The sequence below is a fragment of the Tripterygium wilfordii genome, chromosome 22, assembly GCF_013401445.1.
Source record: "Tripterygium wilfordii isolate XIE 37 chromosome 22, ASM1340144v1, whole genome shotgun sequence".
NCBI classification, from domain to species: domain Eukaryota; kingdom Viridiplantae; phylum Streptophyta; class Magnoliopsida; order Celastrales; family Celastraceae; genus Tripterygium; species Tripterygium wilfordii.
In genome coordinates this window covers 6,938,248-6,949,248 of record NC_052253.1, presented here as the reverse complement: position 1 = coordinate 6,949,248, position 11,001 = coordinate 6,938,248, and the positions used below count along the sequence as shown (strand labels likewise).

At 36.2% G+C, this 11,001-nt stretch overlaps 1 protein-coding gene across 1 annotated transcript; it reads right to left on the bottom strand.

Moving 5' to 3' along the window:
- Positions 1–7,489: 7,489 nt before the first annotated feature.
- Positions 7,490–9,096, bottom strand: LOC119990561 (U-box domain-containing protein 26-like). Its single transcript, XM_038836536.1, has one exon. The coding sequence runs from the start codon at positions 8,926–8,928 to the stop codon at positions 7,672–7,674; it is 1,257 nt and encodes a 418-aa protein (XP_038692464.1). The 5' UTR covers positions 8,929–9,096; the 3' UTR covers positions 7,490–7,671.
- Between the last annotated feature and the right edge of the window lie 1,905 nt (positions 9,097–11,001).

Below are 11,001 nucleotides of genomic sequence, written 5' to 3'. Positions count from 1 at the left end.
ACTTGTTTTTAGTATGGAAAAAGTTGAGAGTTTACATATGTTGTGTATAACTCATGAAAAAGTCATGTTCATTGGAGAGTTTGAGAGTTTGAATACGTTGTCTAATGACCCATATAAGGTATTTAGGTTGTACAATGAGCTAGAATCTCAAATGCATTCATTCCACAGAAAAAAAAATCTGAAATACAATTTGAGGCAAGTATGGCGTTAGGAGAAGGTTTAGCTGTGGTATTGATGGCGTTGGCACAGGTTTCAATTGCTGGCATAAGCATACTATATAAGATGGCAGTAAATCTCCGAATGATGATATGAACCCCATTCAAATCTTAACCTAACAATGGAGGTGGTGGAACAAACAAAAAAAATTACAAAGATCAATAAAGAAGGCAGAGAGAAGAATACTTCTTCATTTTCGTATCAATATGGCTGCTCAAATCCTATTTAACCACCTAACTAACCGACTTAAGCCTAATTGGCCAATAACAGAGAAACACGTGTAATTACTAATATAGTGCTAAGTAACTACACTTATTCAGGTTCCTATCAATACCCTCCCTTGACAATTTGCTTGTCCTCAAGCAAAAACAATTGATACAAACCTTTGACCTTGACCTAGTGCAAGAACGATTTTGTTTGACAGATCAATGGTTTCAAGCAAGCCAAAATTGACAATGTTGTTGCAGCTTGCCCATTGTGGTATTAGGAACAAAGAGCTTAACAGCATATTAACTAGTCGAATCACAGAACACTATTTGCCGCAAACAAGCAGGAGCAGGAAAGTTAGAGATTTAACCCATTTGCTTGAAGAACTTAAGAGAGGAAAAACCCATCAATGTTGGACAACGAAATATCTCTAGCAAACACAAGGAGAGCCAACAAAAAAGATCCAAATTGGGTACCCAAATTGACAACTTGCAGTAATCCTTGTAAGCCACCAGGGTCCCAAAGTTGCCTTATACAAAAGCCAACATGTCCTCTATTTTTCCAACAACCAAGGTGGAAGTCACCATTCAGTCCACAAAACAACTCCATTGTCCTAGTTCTACTATACACTTCCAGTGTTCTCATTCCCTCCACAGAAATCCCATTTCTTGAAAATTCTATTTTACCCCCTCTTGACTCCACAAAACTACCATACAACATTGCTTTCAATGGACAATATTGACAATGATAAGATATAGAATTCATATCATAACCACATAACAAAGCAGCCTTAGGGTATTCATGAATAACGGAGAGTTGGAGTATCCATTTTGCACGATTCACTTCTCCAACAACATGAATCTTCTGTGGGATGATAGAACTTTCAACATTATACACCGTGTGGTGTTTTGGCCCAATTGCATGAACAACTGATTGAGGACAATCATCAAACACCTTGTGTGCATCTGAAAAATCTTGATCATATTTGACAGCCGAGCCCAAGCTTTCCTTGATACAAAGATTGGAGTCTAAATCACTAGATTGTGGGAAAGAAAAGAAGCTGTCAATTTCACGAATACCTGAGAGAGAGTTGGATCTTGAAATTTCAGTTTTAGAAATGGAAGATTTCATAGATTGTTCATCCGCCTCCACCAAACCTGGTTCCTGGCACAATGCTTCACAACGTAATTTGTCAAAGCCAGCAACAAACGTAGAACGACGTTTGTCGATGGCATTAGAAAATCTTTGAAGATTAACTTCAAAATTGGCGATACAAATCTCCATGGTTACGGCTTGTGTTCGGTGGAATGGAGGAGTGAGATGTCAGGAAGGGAATCGTAAGCTTCGATACCAATTGATATGAACCCCGTTCAAACCTTAACCTAACAATGGAGGTGGTGGAACAAACAAAAAAAATTACAGAGAACAACAAAGAAGGCAGAGAGAAGAATACTTCTTCATTTTCGTATCAATATCAAGCTTCGTACAAAATGGCTGCTCAAATCCTATTTAACCAACTAACTAACCGACTTAAGCCTAATTGGCCAATAACAGACAAACACGTGTAATTATTAATATAGTGCTAAGTAACTACACTTATTCAGGTTCTTATCAAATGAACTCCATGATCATAATAGCATATAGAATGTCTTTTGTTGCGATCTTCATGATCTCACTAGCATTTTCACTTGGCAAAAAACCCAGAACAAATATCACTCAGGTTATAATTTTACAAAGCTTCGTGTGTGGCTTCTTCAGGTAGATTGAATTCACTGTGTTTTTGAATTTTTTTGTACTTCGACACAAAATAAATGTACTAATGAAATTTAATATGCAAATGTAATTGCAAGTGATTGTTTCAAAATTTGTACTTAGAAAACATAATGTTAAAATCGACTACATTCGCTTTAGCTGTCATGGATTCACTTTTTTATCTTATAATGGAATAGTTGGGGGCTAAAGACAAGGTCAGGGAGGTAAAATTGTTAGGGACGTTGTTTAGTATAGCTGGTGCAATGACACTTTTATGATGGTACAAATATTACAGCCTCATCTACCCACATTGACCTTTTGCATCATAATCACCAAAAGAGCCATATTACAAACACAGATTCAAAATCCCAAATTCTTGGGACTCTGTATTCTTTTGGGTTTTTATTTTTTGCTACTTGGTTTGATTGTTTAGGTGCTCTCAACAATTTCTATCAATTCAACATAGAGCGGGGCGTGGCCAACAATCCGCATGGAGCGGGTGTGATATCAATTTAGATATATAAAATGGAGGCTTCTAGAATGCTTCTCCATGATTCTTGATGCCACGTACAAAAAAAAAACCTAAAAAAATGAAAAAAAAAATGAAAGAAAAACGAAAAAAAAAATGAGAAGTGAGCCCATTGACCCAGACACAATAATTGCAACATACTTCATCTTTCCATGCTATTTCCAATGCCTTTCTATCATCTTTTTATGATTTCATATTATATTTATATATACACAAAAATTATCTTATGTGGACAAATTTTGTGGGCACAAAATCCAATGATTATAATAAAATACAATAAAAGTGGGGCCACATATTTGTTGTAGCACCCATCACCAAGGTTTTTAAAACCGGATCGGTCATCAAACCGGAAAAGTCTTCGGTTCATGGTTCAAAGGTTCAACCGGGTTTCGAACCGGTTTTAACGTAATGAATTATTTATATACATATTTATATTATATGCATATAATATGTAAGAAAACTTCATAAAAATACAATATATTCAAATAAAGTACCATTTTAAACAAAGAAAATCTCATAGACAAATAACAAAATTGCAAAAATATTTTATTAATTTTAATAAATGACCGAACCGGTCAAAACCGGCCCGATTCTGACCGGTTCAACCGAAGAACCGCCCGGTTCAACCGGAAATATCCCGGTTCATCAATTACCGGTTCTGGCACCTCAACCGGACCGGACAAGTGGCCGGTCACCGGTTGAACCGGTCCGACCGGCCGGTCCGGTCCGATTTTCAAAACCTTGCCCATCACATTTATGGTTGAAAAATTAGTCCACATGTATATACACAAAAATTATCCTATGTGGACCAAAAGTGTGCACCAATTTTGTGGACACAAAATCCAATGATTATAATGAAACACAATAAAAGTAGGGCCACATATTTGCTGTGGGACCCATCGCATCTATTGTTGAAAAACAAGTCCACAAAATTGATCAACATAAGAGTATTTTTATATATACACAAAAATTATTCTATGTGGACCAAAAGTATGAACCAATTTTGTGGACATAAAATCTAATGATTGTAATAAAATACAACAAAAGTGGAGGTCACACATTTGCTGTAGGAGCCATTGCATCTATGGTTGAAAAATAAGTTCACAAAATTGATCCACACTTTTAATCTACATAAGAGAATTTCTGTATATGTATGTGTGTATATATATATATTGAGATTGGAGTTGAATGTTAGTAGAAAAAATGTATTGCTTTGACACAGGCATTATTGTGTCCTTGTTGACCTCTAATGCAGTCTATTGAAATGGATATGATATTTCGCTAAACAACTTTTGCATTCTATAAAATAAGTAACATCTCCTCCACATTATCGATTGGTTTAAGTTCCAACCCAATTATTAGAAACTAAATTGATGTTCCAAAGTCTAAAATACTTACCACAATCTAGAAATCTTATTGATTGTCTTAAAATCAAGTGTGCGTGCTATGTACTATGATTGAGGGAGTTTTTTTGAGTTTTCTTTATTCTTAGTTCTGCACTCAAAATACTTAGAACAACTTTAGTGGCTTTGGTAAACTAGTCTTGTATCCCATTTTACAAGAGCAAATCTTAAAAAGTTCCAAAAAACCAGCTGCATCGATTCCTATATTTTACAGTATATCATCCGCTAAAGTTTCGTGATGCTACAGTGCTCCGCTAGAGGTAGCAGAGCACTATAGGTCCTGTAAATATTTTTTAATAGTAAATGAGACATACGTGAGTCACATGGGCCATGGCTACATTATTCTATCTTTTTTTTATATTATCCAATTTTCTTATGTTTATCAATATGGGTAAATCACCTTGGTTTTAGTTCGATAAATAATATTTGTTTTTATTTGACTTAAATTTATTTGAGTAACAATTATAAACACACAAATAACAATTATAACACACAAATAAATAACGACTTTTTATTAGAATAACTTAAAACTATTGAAAAGTTACACTTCTCTAATAAGATAATTAAAATACAATGAAAAGAGTACAAAAAGATCTTCAAAATCATCCTCAGAAGACGAGCTTGAGGATGAATCATCATAAATTTTTTGTATACGCTTGAAAAAAGAATTCATTGTGTAAATATAATATAATGAAGAAGAGTTGAGAGATGTAGAAATGAAGTTAAAAAGCTCTTGATGTTTTGAGAATAATATTCTACAATTTTCTTTTTATAGAAAAAGTATGTGACGATTTGAAAATTTGATCGCTGAAAATGTGTCCGTTGGAATTTTGACCGTTGAAAATGTGACCGTTGAATAATCAACTGAAAAATATATTTATTCGTTTAAAATATAGTGTGTAAAAATTGAAACAAAAAATATATTAAAAGTGGTTGGAGAAATGAATATTTTAAGTTATAGAGGATGGTTTAGAGGAGATATTGTGGAGTGTTGTTGAATTGTGATTCTGTAAAACTATAAAATGACTTATTTTACTGTATTTTAGAGAATCTGTTTAGAAGAGTTGTTGTGGATGCTCTTATATTGTTATACGTATCTTTTTCAGGGAGATTTCTCCCCCTTTTGGATTAAGTGGTTATATATAATATGTACAATGTAACCACTTTCAATTCCTTTTGCAATTCAAATGGAAGAGAGTGCCACATGGGTTAGGTCAGGCTAAAAATATCATCAAATATTTAGGTCTAATACTTGAGTGATCGAGAATCTCTGGGGTCAAATAATATGAACTCGAAAGTTCAATTTCAACCGAGAACAATACCTTTGTAAAGATAAATTTGCATCATCAACCCTCTAAAGATGAGTCTTTCACCTCAAATTGAATGAGTCATGTTAGAATGATTAGGTTAATTTAGTGTCATGATCTGAAAGTTTGCTTTTGAAATATTGCATATGAATATTCAGCTTATATATTTCTAAATTATTTTTTATTTTATTTTATTTTTTGAACTCCTAATGTTAAAGTGTTCTCTTATTTGTAAATTTTTATCATACTTTTGTGTGCTTACGAGTTATCTCGTAGTATGTGTTTTGGGGTATTTTTTTATGAGATAGAATGTAAAGATTTATATGAAAAGAATGTAGTTAGACATTAAGACGTATAAAAATTATACATCACCACATATATATATATGTTTGTCCATTGGGACTTACCTGGTTGATTAAGCCTCTAGTCATGCTCTAATTTAGGAGTTGTCCTAAAAAATAGTAAAGGTCACACTTTAAGTCAAATATTTTATTTTTGGTCATTGAGCTATAAATATAGTTATTATAGCCCCAGTTGGGCCTTAATTCTCCCTGCCAAAGCCCATAACAGCTGCTGCTAGGTACTGGACAGGTTTTAGAGCCCAAATTGAGTCAAGCCAACAGCTCCTGCTGCTATTCATTTGGGTTGTGTATATCCTCTTTGTAACATATATAAACCTTCTCTTCATCACTAACTACTTCACTCTCTCTTGTACCCATCTTTTTATTCATCCATTATTTTTTTTTCATTTGTGTTTATATCTTCCAATTGATGATTAATTGGGTTAGCTCTTTCGAGTTTTGAGACATTAATTGGGGCCCAAGTGCTTCATATCACAGGGAGATCATAGGAGGAAGGAATTGTGTTTTCTTTGACTAGTGAAAAGGAGCAAAGCATGGTTTTGGCCATGTGAGCCTTCCATCACAAAGAGGAAGAATAAGGGCCCAACCATGTGCTCGGTTATGTGTTAATATTACTTTTACACATTAAAAATGTATTTTTTTTGGGCAAATATATTTTGATTTTAAGAAAAAAATTATTTTCCACATAGAAATTCTCTAAAAAAATTGGTTATATTCACATGGAATCAAAAATTGGGCAATCAATTTGTCACATCGGTCGTTTGACTATGACGATTCGAGTGATCAATTTGAAACATTTTTATCTTTAAACGACTAAATTAAAACATCTTCATAACCTACGGACATCTTTCAACCACACACCTCTTTTCCAGTCTTAGTTCTGGGACCAACCCTTCTGACCCTACCTATATTGTTTTACTTGCCATGATTTCATTTACATATACACTAACACACCCGTCAACTTCATTAGTCAAAATAAAACTCTGTACTCACTGTGACTCGAAGAAAAAGGCATTGTACGAACACCCACATACCCAGACTAAGAGCAACTTCAGTGGTGTAAATTTACTGGCCAGTAAAAATTTATATTGTGTCCCACTTCTATTACATAAAAAGTCAAGGCAAACACGTCTCTCAATACAATCACACCAGCAAAACACATCTCCCAATATAACCACACCAACAAAACACATATTCCTATACATTTTCCTTCCCACCCAACATGGTGGCCAACAAATTCTCATGCCCTTCATGTTGTCCCCAATAAAACTACACCAAAACACAATCTTTCAATATAAAACACATCTCCCAATATAGCCACATCAGCAAAACACAAAACCCAATACAGCCACATCAACAAAACACAAAACCCCATACATATTTGTTGGCCCAGACAAAATAACACCATTGCAAATGCTCTGAGCATTGAACTGCTTTGGCCTTCAGCCATATTTCGACGAGATTTTGAGACTCCACACTTCCCTAGAAAAAAAAAAATCAGACAACAAACAACAAACTTTGAAATGAGTTGTCGTAGGATTAAAAAGAGAGGTCCACTTTCTTAAAGTGTCCAACCACTGTTAATAAAGCAAATGTCACCAAATCATTCAAATCGGGTTGGCCAATCCAGCAATCCCATCCAGAACCAGATACCAAGACCTCCTGCTGCTGCACAAACCACCATGAATTCACTCTACAAATGGAAACCAAGAATAAAGTGAAAAAGTAACCCTTTTTAAGTTGTTTTTTTTTTCTTTTTAACAAAAAAAAAAATTGCTTAATCGTTAGATACAAATATTACAATCTCTATTTACCAACCTAAACCTCAATTTCCCCTTTTTTTTTTTTGGTTCATTAAGAACAATAATCATCATCATCATCAACGAGAAGAAGAATCAAAATGGTACGATTTCACTGCAAACAAAATCATCCGAATTTCCAACTGAATCCTCCGGCCACGAATCCCGAAGCAACTTCAGCAGCAGCTGCGCCTTTCTCTTCGCCCTTTCTGTGCAATCGCTCTGCACGAGTAGCAGGAGCACCGTCAACACGCCAGCACTCACCGCCTCCCTCTGGCTCTGTTCAGATGCTGAGCATAGCGACAAGAGCGCTCCCGCAGCGTACTCTGTCGCACGCTCTGAGATCTTTAGGATTGTTTTCACCAGCAGAGGGACGGTGAGCGCGTGAGCGGAGAAGGCGGCGCATCCTGCCGGTACCCTGCATAGGAGTTCTACCGTGGCCAGAGCTCGCTCTGCATCACATTTATCGAAATCGGCTAATCTATCGATTAACGCTTCAGGAGCTCCGGCTGAAACGGCCTTGTGCCTTGTCTGCTTTACCAAACACAAAGCGAACAAGGCCTTGATGCCTACTTTCAACGCGCGAGGGTAGGAGGATATCGGATTCTTCAATAATTCGATTACTCCTTCATAGATATCGTCTACATTGCTGATTTGTGCGCGAAGATCTGAAGATCTGGTCCCGGCGACGACGATTTCTATCAGAGCTGCTGAGTTGACTCGGACTTCGATTGAGTTGTGGAACAATAGATGTGATAGGTAGCCTATCCTGTCTGGCTCGGAAGCGATGCACACGCACTCGGTTTCACTCAGTGGAAACATCACGAGAAGCGCGAGCGACTCTTGATTCAACTCCGACGAATCGGAATCAGAATCGGTATTAGAGAACACGAGATCGACAAGGATATCACGTACGTTATGCGCTAAAATCAAGGACCGATTCTTATCCGAGTCACGCGCAAGCCCCCTGAGTCGTCGAACCGCAGTGAGGCGAGACTGCTTCGAATTCGACCTGGACGCTAGCTGGTTCAACAAGGAACGAACCAGAGCAGGCTCAGCCGGTTGTTTCGGCGTCGGTATCCGCTCCACACCAAAAGCACGGTTGGCGACGCACCAGTCCTGGATAAGTCGGCGAAGGTTGTGGTTTGGTATGAGCGTGAAATCCATGAGCTGTACACGAGTCACCGGGCATGTCGTGTTGCCAGTAGCCACCCACGACTCGATGCTGGCGCGGTCGTAGGTCTGGCCCGTGCTAACCGTGACGGGGTCACGCATCAGTTCAAGCGAGATCGGGCACCTGAAATGATAAGGTATCTGTACTCCCACATCCAACGGCTCTAAACTCCCTGGCATTCTATTTCCTTTTCTTTGTGTGGTTTCTCTCTCTAGAAAGGGGATTAAGATTTAAGAGAGAAGGACTGAAGTCTCTCACTGAAGCCAAATCTGAGAAACACTGAGAAATACTGCAAATTCTCTCAGATTTGTTAGGCTTTGCCTCTCTCTCTCTCTTATACGCAAACAAAGAGGGACATATGCCCAACAACTATTGCTTCTGCTCTTATCTGACTAATTGACCACACGTGTGGTGGGTGTGGGTGTGGGTGTGGGTGTGGGAAGAAATTAAGTCTGGTCAAAGGAAATGTGCGACTACTGGGTCCCCCTCTTTCTTTGCCTAAAATCTAACTGCTGTTAACATCAATTAGTGAGTGAGTGATACTGATACTGATACTTTAATTGGTTAATTCTTACTTACTCTCTTTAAAATTGTCACCCTTGTATTTCTTGTTATTTGCAGTTTTGTCTTGGCTTTTTGTGGTTATTTTTAGGGGTTAAAATGGGACAAACCTTTATCTTGGTCTAACACAGTGATTCCAGATGTGGGACATTTTAGGGAAACAACATTATGTTAATACTGTCTGGTGGGTGGGTTGTCAAATATATTGACCAAAACTACTTCTAGTAGTCCTCATCTTAAAGGAGTGTCCCTTTTTTCTTCTCCTCTCTTTTTTACTCTTGAAGCTTTTGGATCCTTAAGAGAGATGCAAAGACTTTTCTTGGAGTTGTTGCATCATTACTTGACATAAATTGCATCTCAAGTCTTTAGATGAAAGTAGACCCTTCAAGATTTTCATAATAAACTTGTATTTTTATTATAATCCCATAGCTTTCTGTATATATGGATAAAAGTATACATTAACGGTGGATTTTCATAGGGTCAAATTGTATATTTAAAAAGTCTTAAGTTAGATTTCTATTGAGAATAATATTTTGTGGTCATTCATGTGTTGGCCTTTGACCTAATTATTCTATCGACTCTATGCGTTTAGATCTTATGATTAGATTTTAGATCCATAACGGATGTCTATGGATAAATTTGTATGATATTGTTTTTCATTTTTAAAAAATTAAAAGTATAAATATAGAGCTTTAAAGAAATTTTTATCCAAAACTACGTTCATGCATACTATTCTTTAATGCTCTTAGCAAAAAATTAGTTTTGGTGGCTAGAATAGTGATGGTGGATAACATTTTGCTTTTTTCCTGTTTTATAGAAAAGATAATCATTAGTTATGGTTGCTAGAATAGTGTTGGTGGTGGATAACATTTTGCTTTTTTCTGGAAAATATAATCATTAGTTTTGACTAGACATAACCGTTATAATTAATTGTTGAAAATGTTGACGATGGATGGCTTTTCTTTATGCCTTTGTTAAAGTTCAACAAATAGGAAACGCTATGTAGCTCCTGGAGCAAATGGGCGAGTTTCTCTGATGGGGCAAAGCTAGTACAGCAGTACTAAACGTCCCAATAATTAGAATTTCAGAGATCCTAATTGTTAAGATTAATGAATAACATTTAAAATGTATATAAAATTCATCACACATATTTTAATTTTTATCCATACATATTAATAATTAGGATCATTGAAATCTCAATTGTTGAGACATTTATTTTTTTCCAAGTTAGTAATGAGTTTGGTTCAGAGATTTCATAAAATAATAAATAATAGAAGGTCTCAGAAAAAGACAAAAGTGAAGTGATATTAATCTATTGTTGTAGCTAGTTATTGGGGGGTACAAAATGAAATATATGGAAATATAAAGGCGAGGATAGCAAAAGAAAGCAAAAAGTTAATAACTGTTGCTGCATTGTGATCACAGTAGTCAAAGGTCAAAGATGATGAACAGCGAAACAGAGAGAATGTGCGGGTCCAGGTTGTCTCTCCACCTCTTTATTCGGAACGAAATCTCGTTTGTGTAATCGTGGATAACGTTAATTGGTTATATTGTTGCTGCGTGGGTCCCATCTAAGTGGACGATGTTCATCAAGTGGGACCATCACCATGTAAACCGAGAAATGTGATTTCGAAAAAAGCAAAATAAAGATGACTGTTTAGTTTAAAGTGGATACAATACAAAGTACGAGT